This window comes from Ptychodera flava (assembly GCF_041260155.1).
Source record: "Ptychodera flava strain L36383 chromosome 3 unlocalized genomic scaffold, AS_Pfla_20210202 Scaffold_27__1_contigs__length_13241970_pilon, whole genome shotgun sequence".
Taxonomy (NCBI): domain Eukaryota; kingdom Metazoa; phylum Hemichordata; class Enteropneusta; family Ptychoderidae; genus Ptychodera; species Ptychodera flava.
The window spans coordinates 4196551-4215303 of NW_027248281.1; the positions used below are offsets into that span (position 1 = coordinate 4196551).

An 18753-nucleotide genomic window follows, 5' to 3' on the forward strand; every position below is an offset into this window, starting at 1 on the left:
GCCCTTGCCCACAAATAAACGTTAATGGTCAGCGCGTCACCCGTTATTTCTATAGTATATGAGGCACAAGAAAACAGGTATAAATAAGTTTTATTTTTATCGTTGAAAATTTAAAAAATGACATTCCTTTCCTGTGTAATGCCCCTAATTAATTTGTCAGTGTTTATTAGTTCAGCTGCTGTGGACGGAAACGAAGATTTCAGTCATTCAATAAATTAAAGAATAACATTGTGAAGCAATAAATAAATTCACATATGGAGGGCACTTCAAAAATTTGAAAGGTACATGTCGGACGCATTGTCAAAGTTCCAATAAAACAATTCTTTGTTCGTTAGTAAGAAAAAAGACTTACCAAAGTTTGTAGGTATCTAATTCAAGATACGGTGCAATCAGTGGTACGCGTACAAGTGAAAGTCAACAACACCAGATATTATAACATTACGAATTTGCATACTCTGGTGTTAATGTCTGTTACCAACACTCGGCTCCGAAAATTCAAAACGAGCAAAGACAGTCTTCAAATATGGGTTGCTTGAGTTGGCGGTGCTGTAACCTGAGATGACCCATTACGACATCTTCTATTCCCGTATGACGTCACCAATGTGACGTGTTTAGGCGGGGGGGGGGGGGGGCTACTGCTTTTTTCCATGCCGTACTTCCTCATTAAACTGCTGTTTTCTTTTTCTCATTCTCCGAGATTTCCTTTTCCGACTTGTCTTGGATGTCGATTTTACGTTTCCTTGACAAGTTTTTTTTCGCTTTTTCTCAGAATCTGCATCCGGGAAAAAAAAAGAAAATATATCAAGTGTCTTGACCACTCCCTTGATGTAAAATTTCACTTGTTCATATGTATAATATGACACTGAGCTTACTATAGATCAACAATTTAGTTTTGATGTCAGTCACTCTAGAAGTGTTGTATTTGTAAACTACAGAAAAATTCAACAAAGTGCTCAGTGTGGTCTGTTGTATAAGATGAAAAAACGCGGTGAAAAATATAAAATGGCCGGACATTTTGAAATCAATAAAATAATTGTATTAATTCATTTAAAGCACAATCTTAAGAAGTTCAGTATAGAAATAAAATGTCCTCGTCAGCTTTAAGATTTGAAACTTGAGAGTTGAAATAATGACAACACCTACATGCGGATCACTATAATATGTGTGTAAACTTTGCATTTCCACGTTGCACATAATATATCAAAGATTCTGTGTTATTTATTTTTAGTCGTGGTAAAATCGAAACTACTAGACTGAGAATTATATGTACATGTCTTACGAATTCACCTACAGGTAAACTGTAACATACCTTTACGTTGGACGGCCAATGAAAATCTGTAAGTGTCTTCCATCAAAAACGTCTCGTTGTTTTTCTGGAATATCATGGTGTGAATTTCCCAATCGCCGTTGTCATGTTTCCATGATACATCTTCAATAACAACTGTCATTGTATGTTCAAAGGTTCCCGGTCTATAAGTAATACTGTAACAACCAAGGGTGTTTTCTAATTCTTTGCTTGAATTCAATTGTATTTTTAGATCCATAGGCATATTTAGGTTGTCTCCATGTATCCCTGCCCTTGCATACAAGTAATAATTACTTGTAAGTGGGAATGAAGACTGTACTTCTACTTGAAGTGAGACTCTTTCGTGTTCTTGGACGGGAAGAATAAGTCGTGATGTGAGTATCTTGAATTTTGCTGACCCAGTTGGTGCTAGATGGTGTCCTGTAAAAGTCCAGAAGTGATGTACGAACATTATTCTAAATTTCGACATGAATGGCAGAAAATGTATTTCGTTGCAAGAATTCACCAGCGATGACGCTGATAAATGCAACATATGAGATTTAGTTTAATTCATAATTGTCCTGGAAATGATTGTCAGTGATCAATGTAATTCCAAAGTGGGTCCAAATTTGCATGTAGACTGGCCGCAGGTTGTCATAGTTGTACATCGAAAGTCATAAAAAGCTTAACTGAATCAGCAGAGATAAGATGTTAAATTAAAAACCCTAAAATATAATGTACAAAAGTGAAAATGTATCCAAATCCCTAGTTAAGTAATATATACGGAGATCTTCCTGCCGCTACTGATTGCAGGACTCGTTCCATTCGGTACTGAAATACTCGTTACAATGCATCTCAAGTTCAAGTTACCCTACAACTCTTAGGCGTTGCATTGCTTGTACAGATTTTAAAGGAAAAAACCTAGCGTCGTTGCCGTACATAATTGAAAGGTAAGGTCAGCAAGTGAATTAGCATCATGATATTCTGTACACGTTGAAGTTCCGGCCTCGTTTCAAATCCTGCTGACATCGACAGTGCACATTTGTGCTATTTTGATAATTTACAGCCGGATCGTGACCAAGCGTTTACCTATACATAGCATACGGACATATATTACGAGAGTTGACCCTTGGCCTCAAGGACAATCGTCAGATTAGGACGTTTAAAACATCAGTATATCACAGTGGACAAATTTCATTGCGGTCGGAAAACTAACCGATTAGAACAACAATGCCTCAACACGTGCTTATATGGTAATAAACAATAAAACTGGCACAGAAAGCTATTTCATATCATAAATCATTTGCACTGTACAGATCACTGAGGGAGATCTCCTCTACCGCCAATGTACAGATCTAGGCTGATATGCGTCTTGTGCATACAGACCTTCAACTACTGATTAACAGGTGGTTGATTGAATATATGCCCAGCGTATCAGCAACACCTTGTCCTATGATTGTAACGTCACGTGTTCGCCTATCTGTCTCTGATCACGTGCTCTGATCACGTGCTTCACAACACACGTATGTTCTCAGCGGCAGGTTATATTGTGTGTGGTTGGGGAATCCCTTTCGAGAGATAGTCAGGATAGTCCTACTTCACTTCAGATTACTCATACCTGTCCTCAAAGTTTTCAGTTTGAGTGGATGTGAGGCAGTGATCAAGGTATTTGCGTGAGTAGATGGATAAATTTTACCACAAAATAATCCGAAGCAGTGTTTAACATTTACCTGATGTGATTAAAAATACATGGCGACGCCATATCAACCGTGTACAGACCTGATTATGCAAATACAGCCTGTAAAATGTATCAAAGAGCACTTACCACTCAAACGTAGAAGTATTATCACTGACACTACAACGAGATGCTTGCTGATCATTGTGGTATTCAACAAAAACTCCGTCGACAGTTTCAAAGAGTATTCTTACAAACACCTTATTGAAGACCAAACTGGTGACAGATCAGCACTTCGAGAACAACTCGCAAGTTCTGACAAACTAGGCTCAAGATCCATTTCTATTTAACTTAAGTTGTCTGGACGTGGGTGTTGGAAAAGGGGCATGTCCATATGAAGTCATGATTTGGTAATACTGCATCTATTTCATGAATGGAATACCTAACATTGTTCATTTCAATAGACAAACCAAGTTATTCAAATTCATCCACTGAATAGTGTACAAGCCATCGGTCAAGGTAAAAGTTCGTGCATTGCAAAGCCACCCGGCCCTGCTGCCCCTCATTGAAGAGAAATCCAAAATACAGTTTCTAGCATTAAGGTATTAGATAACCACGGTGAGATGGAGTGTTACCGTTTGAAATGTCGGTAAATGTTGAATCAACTAATCATACCAACGGTTTTGTTGTATGTATCTGTGGCACAAGCCATCGGGTTCGTTGTCATGGTTACCACATCAATATTCGGAAGACAGTGAGGATTTAAAAAAAAATCTATAAAGGGAGGAGGAAATGCTACTGTACATCCAATGTATTTCCATAATCAACCTCTCTGAATTGCCTGAAAGGGTTTTGTACTTTTAACTTAAGAAAATGAAGTATTCCAGAATCTCGTAAAAAGCCACATAAATCAACATTTGCATTGCTAGGTATCGTCAATGCAATTAATTTGTTTGTGTGTTCATTGTACTCTGCGTTGAAGCTAAAGTGAACACAAATATTCAGAATATGTGAAGTAGCGTCTAAACCCACCTTGTATCTAGTTGACCAGGCAGTCCTATACGGTATACAATGAATGCAAATTAATCGACTTAGAGACAACACCCTTTATGAGGAGACACGGATCTTGTGAGCGTAAGTTAAGAAGAGATAGGTGTTAATTGATCACACATTTTAGACATTTTCTGATATGAGTAGACCCTGCCCAGGATAAATCACATCAATCAATAAGAAAGATTATCTCGACTTCCTACAATGCAATCTACGCGTTTTACATCGATGATGCAGCATTTTACAATACTATATGTATTCGTGTGTTTTATTTAACAACACCACTTTTGCTTTCAATAAATGTACAATTTCTATAGAGGCTGGGGATTCGAAATTGTCCGACTTACGTAGAATTATCAAACTCATCGATCAGAACCGATAGTGATTTCACTTAAACAGCTGGTTCCAGTACCTTGACGCCAAAAGAAAAAAACTGCAGTGAATTATAAAATTCCACTGCGAGTACAAAAACTGTCAATATATTTACCTTTTAACATATTACAGTAACGTACGTTTGTCTTGTATGTCACAATAACTTACGTCACACATCGGGTCTTTGCAACGAGAAAATCATAGCAGTATTGCATCCTGAAGTTTGTCCGGCAGCAATGCAAACATTGAAGTAGGCGTTGTCAAAAATCGCCTCTCGGTACATGGTACATGTCTAGTTGGCCCGGAGACTGATTTCATTCAACAAATTTCTAGTTACGTATACTGTGATCAGAGTTTTAGCAATCGATAAAGGTACACCCCCTTTCGAAAAGTGCTTTGAAGTAACGACATTTGACGTATATGGGAATCTTTAATCTGTATGTCTAAGCGAATGTTGGAAAGACTGGTCTCGAAAATACATGCTAATATAACAATATACCAAATTTACCAGTATACATTAACACTCATCTATGTCCTCGACTAGCCGTAATAGCAGTGTACACACTAAACCTTAAAGGGGGCGCTGCAGCCAACATAGTGTATTTTGCATATCAAAATCACCGTTTTTGCAAATAATCATTCAAGTTCAATTAATTTGTTAACCCAAGATTAAAATATTGGTTGAGTCCACCTTTTAGCTTGTCAAGCAGTCGTAAGTTGCGTGATAAAGAAGTGTTAATTTATGCTAATGTATGCAAATCACCCGATTTCCTGGCTTCTCTTCTCTCCCAATGTCAAGATTTCAAAAGAATTTAGCTCCACTCTGGCCATGTCAAATTTACTGACGTTTTCACATGTTCTTTAAAGGGATACAGTCGTCGGAACTGCGCTCAAAGGTCGTATTGGGTCCAATGTAAACACTGACATCCAAGGGTACGATGGTGATTGAGGAAAGTTTAAACATGTCTGTCATAATCTACATCGTATAATTTAAATGTTACAGCTATGATGATGAGGTGCGTATAGATATCGTGCACGAAATATATTGTTTTCAAACAAGATATATATAGCTATCGAACAAAGCTACTATTTGTTTGGCAATAAAATTCTTACATTTTGAATGAGAGGTATTTTAATTATGCTTATCATGATTTTAATATGTTTTGAGTGTCAGTCTTTCCACCCATACACCAATACCATTATAGAATGAGGATAGATAATGCAAAATAAAAGTATTTTTTTCCTACGCATACTCTTGTTTCGAGTGAAATATTTCATCTCAGAAAATAGTACCATGTGACTTAATTTAATTTTTATCATTAATATAAAATTGACGTTTTTTACCCCAAATATATACCCTTCATCCTTCTAGTAAATTATTGCTAAACTTTAGATTCTCTGCTTTTTGAAAATATACAGTATGAGGGGGTTTCCTTGTCATCTTAGATGAGAAAGATTCATTTGAAAAAAAAACTGTGTTAGCAACGTGCAGCTCCACCTTAATTGATTGTGAACAGCGTATCAGCCCCTTGCCTCATGATTTGTAAATATCTGCGGGCATACGACACGGATCACATGTCATCTTGGGGATTCCCCCAATAGATGTCACCGGCAAAGCGTACAGTAATTAAGCCTGCTGACGAGTTATATTAGAGAAGACAAAAACCACTGACTGTCAATGCACCACTGTGAATGTAACGATGCAGTCTATGTATAGACTTAATGTATCCTATAAATCTGACTTGAATTTCCAACGTGTAGAAGAAGTAGGCTTTGAATAGCGATAACATCGGTACCACGTGATGGTTAAATGTGTGTCATTGACCTGCCATGGCAGTTCGGCCAGAAATAATATAGTACAGAGCGATAGAACGGTAAACGGAAAACGTTCTGTCATGAACAAAATGAAACTCTGAATACAAGGTTAAGTTTCAGAGTGTGGGTCAAACAAGAAGATTTCAACCCACAATACCGTACAATACAGCTGCAGTTTTAGTAGACTGAACAAGGTTCATGAACACTGTGTCATATAGCTTCGTCTGACGATGGATGTGAAATCCTATACTTAGAATTACTTTATTTTTCATCAATAGAACCATCATACATCACTATGTTTTGTTCTATCCTCTGTTTGTACGTGTGTGGCAAGGTCACGGGGTCATGATAAATACAGCCAGTCTATTCAAAGTACTACAAAGGCGCCAACATTTGCCTATGATCTGTGTTGATTTGCCAATAATCACACCCTCTACAGCCTCTACGGTGGCAACAAGTAAATCGTTATAGTTAGAGCCTATCTAACAAAGACAGACATATGAACTTGAAACGACGGAGGGGCGATAAATGTTATCCTCTTACATGTCTGAGATTGTTCTAATATTTATGGATTTTTGCAAGATTTGCGAACGATTTGTGCAACACAATTCATATTGATACCGAAAACGGACTTTCCCTGCTTCCAAAAACGAACGTATCACAATTTATTCTATCCAATCATACTTTTCGTATTTCATAGACAGCTACTGGTTGATGTCACTGGGGAATCCCCGTTGATATGACGTACAATATTAGCCGGAAGTGTTCAGCCCTTACCAAAGTCCACTTTCTCTTTAAGTATCCAAGTCTTGGTGTTAAGGGAACACAAGTGCATCATTCTGTTCTGTACACTGCAATACTAACTGCTACTATATTTTACTCAATGATGTGTGTCAGCAATTGATAAATAGCTCATTGCTTATCATACCAAACCGTTTAGGTCGAAGCAAGTGAAATAACTGCCCGATGTATCCTATTGTGACGTTCTTTTGAGGCGGTTCTTTAGGTTCTTTTTTGCAGACACTGTTGTGGCGTTATTATCACCGGTCCATGTGTTGAGTTCAAAGGCTTATCTGTTGATAACTTGTGAATTAGTCATTGACAATTAGAGCTTACCTGTCAAAGGAATAGCCAGAGACAAGCTGTAATGGTTGCCTGCACAGCCACACGTACTTCAGCCATTGTACGATCAGATAGCAATCTCTGTTATGTCAGGTGACACCTGTTGGCCAAATAGTTTTATGACAGTGTGCTGCTACTGTAATGTGCACACACTGTAGATTGTAGATGACGATGGCCATGGTGCAGGGGGCTCCCTTAAGTGTACCAATGATCGGGGAGAACCACGCGTTCATTTTTAAAAATAGTTTACGAAGTCAACGACATGTCGCGGTGAAAATTGTCATGACGCATAAGAGAAGCTGGCTAAAGCTCCGAGCCCTCAACTCAGTGAGGTCAAAGCTCCTAGCCCTCAACTAGGAAAGGTGAAAAATAATCATAAATGGAAAGTAAAAATCATTGTAATAAAAAAAATCGTTAATCAGATCAAATAGTAATTAAATAGATGCGCAGGTGCTATAACGAATGCGGCAGGTGCTATTAACGACTACAGGGGATTTTTAGCAAGTTAATATGTGATTCTCTATTTCCTGCTTTCAAAATAATCTCAAGGTAAAAGCTATAAAGACTCGGAGGCAAATATCTGCACATCCGAAAATTGATTATTAAGAGGTTGTCGGTACGGAAAAGATTTGAAAACGTTCTTTTGCGTCATTTATAGACTAGGCTATCAATAGCAATAGACTAGGCTATCAGTAACAATAGATCTAGACTAGACTATCAATAGCATGTTTATAGACTAAGCAATCAATAGCATATTTATAGACCAGGTTATCAATAGGTTATAGGCTAGGCTATCAATAGCAGAAGGGACGAAATCAATAAGATAGACAGAGTTTGGAGGGAAAGGAAATGCATATAAGTAACGAAACCTTCACTGATATATTGGGTACACGGACTTCGAAAGCCATGTTTATTGGTGGTTAAAGAGCAAAGATATAATGACCTTTTCAGTCTACGATATAACATTTCATTTCTCATAAATACAAACAACAAAATCTTTCTCCCCTCTGTGCAATCCATCTCTTATTGTGAAAGGAGAAATGCTGATTCATCATATTTGCTAAGACCTTTTTACAATCACATTATTTTTATGTACCCTTCATTGCTCGGTTAGCAACAAGCATTTTTTTCATGTTGTTTTAATAAAGTGGCTTCAGCTTTATTCCGAGCATACTGACAAAATGAAACACGATTGGAACTAATTTGGGATAATTGGATGGCGAAGTAATGTCGTTTTAATTGCAAATGATTCGGTTTTCTTTTTAAGTTATACACTTGTTTTTTACGAATAATTTGTAATATAGCAACATTCAGCTATATAGCACCTAACTCTTTTGATAACTTTGAAAAATATTAAGACGCAATTATCCAAAATTAGTTCCAATCGTGTTATGAGTACAACTTTCAAAGGAGAACGAAGAAATAAAATCACACAAACAGTCAACGTCAAAAACCATTAACGCGAGAATAAGGCATTTAGGACAGCCGCTGTAAAGAAATGTTTTGGAACTGTATGTTGCAGATATAACCATGCTTCAGTCTTAATCAGCTCATGATATGCTTGAACTGAAAATATCATTATAGTGTGTGAACTGCTCTGTGAGCTGCATAAAATAAAATGGTGTGAAATATTTAAAAATAAGTAAAAATAAGTGGTAATTCGACTTTTCGCATTACATTTCTTGTCAACCCACTGAAAAATATACAATTCAAAGAAAAAAAACACAAATTGGCCACCAATGTAAAGAGCAGGTAAAAGTGTCACCTCTTTGAGAGAAGATTATTATACGAATTTTGTTTAATATTTCATTTTGCCTTTTATACTGTTTGTACGGCTCTGTTATGTCTCATTGGATTCGGATGCCGAATAATACCTTTGGTATGACGCGATTGCGGACGGAATGTCCAGTAAGGGCGCTCTTCGGTAACGTAGAGGAACCGTCGAAAACGACGTGGAAGAAGGGAGTTCAGGTAAAGCACGTAAAACATATTTAAACACTGATGAGACACAGATTTCTTTGGAAAATGCTTCATGAGAACTCAATTTATTGCAGTGAAATGTCCATACAAAGACAATATATTCCAGCAACTCCTGGTGTTGTCAAATACTTTTACAAGAGATATGTAATTAAAGCTATATGAGCATTGAAATTGTAGTAGTATTCGCCTCAAATCTTGGCAACAAGTTAACTTAAAATGACGATCCTTAATCCTGGGATGATCATTATTTGAAATGCTGCTTGCCAGACGATTGAGTCACGCAGTTGAAGGGGAGCTAATGGATGTCAACTTATGCCTTAGTATGACTGAATTTATTTTTGTATGATTTGATTTCTTTTTATTACATTTTATTTTATTCCATTTTGTTTATTCTTTATCTTATTCTATTTCATTTTTGAGCACAGTGGCTTCGTTTTTTTCAACTCACTATTGCAAAAAATCTTTTTAGCTGTGTTTCAGCCCTGTCCCATGCGTTGGCGATTTGTTATGAAATGCTGTTCGTCATTTGTACCTAACTCAGCTGTAATATAGTATACACACAGAGTAACATCCATGTCTGACTCAGCGAACGGCAAATACTACGGCAAATATAATAAATTTATTCCTTTCGTTGGAGAGCTTGGACAGTCTTTGCCACCAAGTCATAATTCAAGAAACACAGCAGTGTGGAACATTGTGGAGAAAACCGATAGCAAGTAAGGTCTTTTCAAAGTACAAACGTTGATAAATCACTCAAAATGAAGGTTCTTCATTTCTCAACTCTAGGGATACCAATGTCTGAACTATTTTGTCTTCGACCTTTGCCCTTTCTCCTTGTAACGCCCTCTTTCGGCTTTCTGTGTCGAATATTAGACTTTTTCTCTTTTTCACGTTTATAGAGAATTTGACCGAGCCATTGGCTTTGAATGTGAGCTTGCCTTTTTCTTGGGCATGAACTTCCAGAAGGTAATCACCGTCGTCATCGTTGGTGGCGTTTTTAAGAAGAAATGTAATCTCCATTTTCAGGTTTTTCTTCTACTCACCTTTATGCAATAATTTCCCAGACAGTTTGGATGCATTTCTGTGGTGTGTCCATGAAACTCGTGCATGATTTTTGTTTCTTTTCCGTTGTCTTCGAAACTTTTATTCTGAATTTGTAACTTTCTTCACACAACCGACATTTCATGGCAAACGACAACTCGACAGGGTCACCCCGGTAGACTTGGAATTCAACGCTGTCAAATGTGATATTTGCAACAGACTGCGAGGCTGCATAGGAGACCAGTCCTAGTGGAAATACAGGAAGAAAAGTATGAAATAAACTCGACAGTTCATTACCATAGCTTTGTAGTAGTAAAATGTAAGGTGACACGAGGTATAATAAGAAAAAACCGTGTTCACGACCGTAATTCACTATAGACGTGCTGAAATTCCTTAAAGGGGCAATTATTTGTAGTAGCCAATGTACGGTGAGATAAAAAACCCAAAAACATTGTTCTTGGCCGAGAAACGTAATTGACTATAGACATGTTAAAATTACGCTGACATGTTTTTGCCTGAATTTACATGTACAGTGTATGTTCAGCCATGCATGACGAATTTGAATTTTGGAACTTGATTTTTTTTGGTACAGATCGTAAAATGTTTAACCTTGTTGCGAGCAGAGTCGTAATTTGTGCACAGCTGACCTGTATTTCAGCAAGATTCATGTAGTCAAAACGCAAAACTACAGTAACTTTTCATATCACACAAAATTTATGGAAAAGGCTCCAAAAAGAGCGACGTTGTCCCTTCAAGCTGTAATTATTACACGTTTTTATGTCCTATAAAGCGAATATGTTGCACTGTTATTCTTTCTCGTCGCAGCTGATGGAAAGTTACTTCTATATTCGGATATAAAAATAATGTTTACAGAAATATCTATACCATTTGCGTCATATTACATTGTTGGTGGGAAATTCCTGATTTCATTCGACAGGAAGTTACAGGCTTTGAGGAGGTTGCCAAATATCCATAAATACCGCCTACGTATGTATGCTTACCTAAAAACCATCAATTTCTATTTCCGCATTTCTTGTTATGTGCGTAATTTACTCTGCACTTTTGACTTTACTCAACTTTGACCCAGCACCCGTGCTGAGCTACACGGTAGCCTCGGACGTAACAGGCAATAAATGAACTTTTCTAGGAGTAACACACTTGACAGCATTCTGAATACCCGTACCACTGTAAAACAGTCAATGTTGTAACCTCGAAATGAAATTGCATTGTGTATTTATATGACCCATTAAATTGGCTATAACATGTCCTCAAGCAGGGGCACTATGGGGAATGAAATATGTCCGTGACGTCATTGTGTCGAGTACATTTAGCGGTTATTGTTATATTATAATTTAATGATTTGCTATTTTTATTGTTTGAGGAACTTACCTATGAGGACCGTGGTCAATAAAGTTGTTGTAATACGCTGCGGTCTTGTCATACTGACAGCTCACATCGCAATGTAAAATCCTGTATAAGTCGACACAAATGACCAGCGCTGAGGACGCACGTATGGAGGTTACGAAGTTTGAGCGTCGAAGACCTAGAGTACACATTAACAGGAACCCTTCCTCTTTTCGATGACACAATTACAAGGAGGGTCAGGTTGACCTGAAGACGTCCTAAGGACGAGTCCTGTGAGGACTTTGATGTTGTCCTGCAGATTGCCAAAATCCCTGTGCACCTATGGCTGACTTATATAAATCGATAGCTATATCCGGGATCATGACCCCGTTATCACACATAATCATTAACTTAACAACCGTTGCGTAGCGGTTGCTTTTACAAGTATTTCTGCATGCCCTCTATTTCTACACGTACCCAATGACAGTCACATCGCGTATCAGCCCAGGCTGTCAGAGTCAAAGCGCGTTCCGATCGGTCACTGCACTTGGTAAGGGATGGACCATTAGACCTGGGAGGGGGGGTGGTCACAATGAAATTGTGAAAATTTTTTTTTACTATTGTAAATTCTGAAATTTTTTTTTTCCAATTGAGATTACCTGTGCAAATTTTTTTTTTCAGAGTAAATTTTCAGATTTATAATTTTTTTTTAGTTCGTCGCTGTCTGCCAAGCACCACAAGCGGCCTCGCAAGTGGTCACCGGGGGGGGGGGGAGTCAGGAGAGGGGTGTCCCCCTGCTGCTGTTGGAGCTTTTGAAAAATAGAGATTACAATGGTGTTATTTGGTGGCACTTGGGGAGTATTTTTGTGGGGGGTGGTCAGGAGGGGGGGTGCCCCTCCTGCCGTTGGAGCTTTTGAAAAATAGAGATTACAATGGTGTTATTTGGTGGCACTTGGGGAGTTTTTTGTGGGGGGTGGTCAGGGGGGGGGTGTCCCCTCCTGCTGTTGGAGCTTTTGAAAAATAGAGATTAAAATGGTGTTATTTGGTGGCACTTGGGGAGTATTTTTGCGGGGGGAGGTCAGGAGGGGGTGTCCCCCTCCTGCTGTTGGAGCTTTTGAAAAATAGAGATAAAAATGGTGTTATTTGGTGGCACTTTGGGAGCATTTTTTCGGATTACACATCTTCCTCTGAAACATGGTCTTCTTGCTCCTCAGTAGCTTCCTATAGTTTTGAAAATTGACTATTTTGGTTTCCTGGCTTCCCTTTCTACTGCGTGGTGAAATGGCTACATGCACCCCACCAAACATCATGCATATCTCATGATTTACAATTGATTTTGACAAGCTGAGAAGCTAAAATAAGCTAAATAATATAGTTAAATTTGCATATTTGTGTTTTAGAGCAATTGTTGCCCTTTTTTGATCAAAACATCTATTTCTCTGTAGCAGCATGTCTAAATTGATTGGATGTGTATAGATGTGTTGAAATTTCAATATTTGTCTTTTTAGGGCAATTTATGCCATTCATGGTCAAAAAATCTGTATTCTCTGAAAGGGCTTGTCCAATTTCTTTGAAATTGCTACACAAAAACGATTATTCATGCAGATTTATTCAGTATTTGCTATCAAGAAACTTTCAAAGTTCAACCCTTTTGTGTGTTTTTGTGTTGGGATTAGTTGGATAGATGGCATTCTACGTAGTGTATTGTTGAATGTTAAAACATGTGTTGCTGTTGTTTTTTGAGGCTGTTTTTTGAGAAAAAAGAATTGAAAATGCCTTTTTAAAAGCAAAATAATACATAATGACTTGATATGTTGTTTTATCATTATTGACGTGTTTCTACTTGTTCACCCATTCTTGCATTCATCATTGCAATAAAATGCTGTGAAAAAAATGAAACTAATGTGGCCTGCATCTGTTTACCTTGATCTTAAAAGGCAAATACAACTTTCTGTCTTGACAACCATACCATAGTTTCAATGTTTTACTTAGTGTACCTGCTTGGTTTGTACGCAGGAAACAAGTAGAAAACAGGTTCTATAATTTCATAATTTTCAAGTGATCAGAATACAAAAGTCCTGAAAAGATAAGATAATCACAACTTCCAGTATAAGGGATACAGTCACTCTAAATGTATAAATTAAAATTAAAAATGTGCCGGGAGGATGTACTAAAAAATACAGAAAGTTGCTTTCTGTCGGTAAAATCTAAAAAAAATTCAAAATTTTAAAGACTTTTGCAGATTTTTTTACGCCTTTGTCTTCTTATTTATTTATTTTTATTTTGCAAACTAGTTTGAAGATTTTTTTTTCCTAACTTTCTGCTCTGAAAATTTTTTTTTCTGTTTTTGACCACCCCCCTCCAAGATCTAATGGTCCGTCCCTAAGCGCCCCTCTACTGTCTGTCACGTGACCTTCACCAAACGTAACGCCTCGTTCTCGCCTAGTCTCTCACGGCGACACTACTACATATGCTCCACAGAAAACATGTACACCCGACACGGCCCTACTGGTGGATAAGGGATGGAATGAGTTATTTGCAACCTAAGTAATCACAGTTACATTGTCAAAATAACACAGACATGATCTTAGATTGCTAAATTAATAAAATACGTGACTGGGAAACGTGAAGATCTAAAGCTAACAAATTCTTTCAGTTTTAGCGTGAATGATTTTGTGCCAAATTTTGATGATATTCAATTAGTGAAAGGGAGGGGAGATAAAAGTTTATCGTTTTAATTTGGCGACATCTAGAAGTGGCCATAGATTTAGATTGAAGGCTCACTCAGTCTCAGATCTGGAATGGAATTATTTCACTGTGAAATGCTATAAAACGATGAACGATCGATCTTTCGATAAGTCCTCAAAAAAATCGAAAAACGTTAATTGTACACCTATAAAGTGTTGTAATTTTCAGGTCTCTCAGTATTTTCAGGTATATGACAAGAGAAACAGTTTCTGCCTGACATTATTTTGTCCTATTTGCATCATTAGTAGACTTTGTGAGGCATCTTCAAAATGACGAAACCGTTCCCTAACGGTATAGATACCTTCTACAACACTTACAGACACAATTCAAGGAATGATGATACACTTTTTAAACGTATGTCAGAACCCAGCAAACTCCAAACCTTGGAGTGGAGTTGGGAATGATTGATCACTATAAGTGCTTCATAGTATTCTTTTCATTCGCAGGGAAGGGTACATGGAGACCAACTCGGTGTAGGAAAAGATATCTTCAGATATTGGTGGCATTCCAACAGAATTTGACGAGAGGACAGGATGGTTAAGATAAATTCCACCCATGTACAAATTTAAATGGAATTTACATCGCAATAAAAAGCTGAAGGGATACATCATGTTGAGAGCTGATGCATTGAGCTGTTGTGACAGGTGGTTGTTTTGACTGAATTTTGATAGGGCATGCATGGCGATGGACGCTGAGGGCGCTGCACAGTCGTGAAGGGCAAAACGATGAGTATGACCATTGTGCTACTTGTACCTCCATGGGACGATGGTCGGCAGTATTTTCTGCCATTGCGAAACACTTTACCAATCTACGGTGCTGGAGGATCCAAGCTTCGTAATTGCGAAACTAAGAAATATACCCGATGGGGACGTTGAGGAATGCAGCGCCGAGCGGATCAAACGCGTTTTCCTCAGAAAGACATCAATATCGTGCGACAGAATTTACCAGCAGACGCCTGTTGGGATAGATGTCCTCCTTCAGAAATGAATCTTGACCAAAATAGCTTTCAATGATAACAATTAAATAAACACCAAGGCAAAACTTCTGACAATGACAACACTACACTACACGGTGAAATATCTGTCCCCTACGGCAGTGGAGCGGAAAGACTATGCATATGTGCACACTGCATTTGCTCGCATCATACGCAGGAATACGTTCCAGTCGCTTCAATACGATACATTCATAGCAGAGTAGCACATGTTATCTGCATATTAGAAAGAACAGGTGTCGTATTAAAGCGCAGTGGTCGTCGCGCTGCGCATGCTCCTGAGGGGGTCCCCCCTTGTTGACAACATATCCGAGAATGCCGCATGAGGTTACAGGTTGATTATTATGTTTGCGATATTGCCGCTGATATGGCGGCTGATTTGTCACAAGCATACCAACTTACCAAATCTAACACGCAATAAAAGGTCAATTAATCTAAGTTAAATATCTGCTGAATATTGAACAGTAATTACACGCTGGATTGAGATCACATTTGATCATGATTTTCTTGAATCAGTTGAATGGGGCTCGGCTACTGTTATCGCTCGAGCCATGGAGCTAAACACTTACCTGTACGCGTGTATATGCAAACAGACTATCAATGACCGGGCTGTAGTCTACGACATCGCTAGCAAGAACGAGAGCTTTCATTTCAAGAGGCCCAACAGGAGTACAATTGACAATAACGCAAGCTACAGAAATCTACAGCTGTCAGAGCAATGCCCGCTGCAGCAAGAAGCATATGTTCCGTGGTCTGCATGAACGTCCGTGTCAAGAGAACCGGGTATATGGCGCGCTACACTTGGCTGCGGAGAATCCAACTCCACTATGAAGTTTACCCCGTTGAGGGGTGCAAACGAGAATTCCGAGTATACAGGTATCAAGTCAAGCGAAGGACCTTTCATAGGTCTTCTTGTTATATGGGGGTTATTTCATTTGAAAGAGGATTCAGACCTACCCGGCAATCAGGAGGTACAACAACGAAGTTTGCGTAGCACCGGTAGGCCTACACTAGCCACAGGCGGCCCAAAACTATTACTGAGTTTTCTCACTGTTATCATTTTCTCTCCTTTTCTCCATGCTCTGACTGATCGTAGTAAGTAAAATAAATGACTATATAGCCTAACTTATGCCTCTTGACTCTTTATTTATTTTACACCCCATTACAAGGACGTTTATCTCTCATATACACATCTTATAATTAATTAGTCAACACAACTAATTATGCTAATCCGGGGACTTATCAAGGGTTGGTCAACATTGCAAAGATAGAGATGTAAATGAAACCTTTCCTATCTTTCGCGATGTTGACCAACCCGTAAAATCCCTGACTAACAGTGACAGAGGAAACTGAGAAAAACTCAATAATAAGCTTATTAATAGTGATTGGGCCGCCTGTGCACTAGCTAGCCATTGGATCTCTGCCATGACCTAGCTCTGCATGGCAGGGCTGTGTGTTACCGGCGTTATACGGCCTCCCACCATAACGCCGGTAACACACTGCCCTGCGCACAGAGCTAGCCATGACCGTGCACAGGATCTCTCAATACGTCCCTATGTGTAGCCGTGCAATTTCCTGGCAAATGCCGCGAAAACCCGCTCGTTTTGTCTATTGTGTCCTGTCATTTGCCTATTTCTTGCCACGTATCACTAGAAGAAGTAAGAAATGGTGATCAACAGTGGGTCGTGGGCCAAGTCGTCGCGGGGCCGGTACGTTGCGCAGCTGGTGTGGGACCGGATTCTCTTATATCCGTGTACTCCCTTATCGAAGCAACAACATCTCCCGTGTCCTGCTCTGGCTTGCCGATCATGGTCTTGAGTGTAATTTTGTGTTAGGCATTGTTCTATTGTTCTTGTTGCTGGTCTATATATATATATATATATATATATATATATATATATATATATATATATATATATATAATATATATATATATATATATATATATACACATATATATACACACACATACACACACAATATTGATCATTTTAGTGATGTATGTTTACTGTGCTGTAAATAGCATTGTGTACAACCAGCGTGACCGCGCGCGATCAAACACACTCGTTCATATATGCAGTAAACTCAGCGACATAATGTGCCGAGTGTAGTGTCTCAATGTTCGTCAGTAGCCTTACATGAGTTTATAGACAGAAATACACCACTGAAGTTCGTTTCCGATCTTAATATTTTACTATTGCATGATGTTGAGTCTTACAAAGGCGTTAACAAAGTGAGGGACCGCTCCCATCTCACTCCGATTGAAGTAGAGAAGACTTATGTTTACAAACATTTATGTTTATCAACAAAAGAATCGCGCAGGCGCAGTGCGACGACCACTGCGCTTAAAGTTACGCTGGGCCATGTTTTGCCATTGTCGTAAAAAATCAAAAGAGTTGATATAAAGTAGGATGATTCACTACATCCTCAAATATTACGGCTGAATTAGACACTCATGTTTACGTTGAAGAGGATCGAAATTCAAAAAGCTACAAGTTTGCTTGAAAGGAAGTTCCTGTTTGACTTCCTGTCCTTTGCAGATGGCGATGCTGTCTCGAGACGTTGTTAGTAGAACGTGCTTTACAAGCCAGAGGTGGTTGGCTACTCTTGTATGTAGTTGACTTACTAACTCCAAAATTAAATTTTCATATAGCAATATTTTCGAAATCAGCCTGGGGTAGACAGCTAGTGTGCAACAGCAAACGTATTATTTTGTATCCTCCATTTCATTTCTTTGGATATCGGTCTCAAGGACTTGAATACACCTATGCCTTAATCACACATCACGATTCCACTGCCCGGGTGTCACTTCCGTTTGCCGTGCCGCGAACATAGACGCAATACATTGTGCCATCCTGGAAACTGAAGTCAGCATTAAAAGATGACGTGGACATGGTGGACGTGCATGGGATAATGTGAGATGACTAGGGACCGTCAATGAACTTGATCAAATTACGTTCATGGTAAACTAGTAAACGCGTTCATTGCGTTTGTCCTCAACCACCCCGTAATGAACTGTTTTGAAGAAAAAAGTCCGACGACGAAATTCTGATTTGAACTTCCGTACAACAAGATGTATTGCTGATATAGGCTACTGACAGTTTTAATTGCTGACAGATTTGTGTGTAACAAATTTTTGGAAACAAAATCTGAACGATGATTGAATACTTGCAGATATGAGGGTTTCATAGTGTAACCGTGGCAAGACAGCATTGTCCAGGCTAATTTACAATCTTTGATCACAGGAAAGAACTCTTCATCACGAGACCGTCACAAACTCCGACTTATTTCCATGGAGCACGTTTACATAGGCCTCTCGCATCACGAGAG

The 18753-nt window shown here is 38.6% G+C and overlaps 1 protein-coding gene and 1 long non-coding RNA gene across 2 annotated transcripts; both read right to left on the reverse strand.

Annotated features, from left to right (window-relative positions):
* Positions 1-626: 626 nt before the first annotated feature.
* On the reverse strand, positions 627-3526 carry LOC139126161 (uncharacterized). The gene is made up of 3 exons (XM_070692207.1): positions 3111-3526; positions 1310-1726; positions 627-772 (listed from the first exon to the last, which is right to left on the reverse strand). The coding sequence occupies exons 1-3, from the start codon at positions 3163-3165 to the stop codon at positions 633-635; spliced, it is 612 nt and encodes a 203-aa protein (XP_070548308.1). The 5' UTR covers positions 3166-3526; the 3' UTR covers positions 627-632.
* Positions 3527-8201: 4675 nt separating this feature from the next.
* LOC139126162 (uncharacterized) lies at positions 8202-12223 on the reverse strand. The gene is made up of 2 exons (XR_011550490.1): positions 11730-12223; positions 8202-10586 (listed from the first exon to the last, which is right to left on the reverse strand). It is a non-coding gene; the product is annotated as an uncharacterized lncRNA (long non-coding RNA).
* Between the last annotated feature and the right edge of the window lie 6530 nt (positions 12224-18753).

What these genes read in the sequence shown, in the direction of transcription:
- LOC139126161 (XM_070692207.1), bottom strand. Translation starts at nt 3,165, where the DNA reads ATGATCAGCAAGCATCTCGTTGTAGTGTCAGTGATAATACTTCTACGT. An exon ending in AATACTTCTACGTTTGAGTG is followed by an intron (nt 1,727 to 3,110) that starts GTAAGTGCTCTT and finishes GGACTTTTACAG; the next exon opens with GACACCATCTAGCACCAACT. An exon ending in ATTGGCCGTCCAACGTAAAG is followed by an intron (nt 773 to 1,309) that starts GTATGTTACAGT and finishes TCCCGGATGCAG; the next exon opens with ATTCTGAGAAAAAGCGAAAA.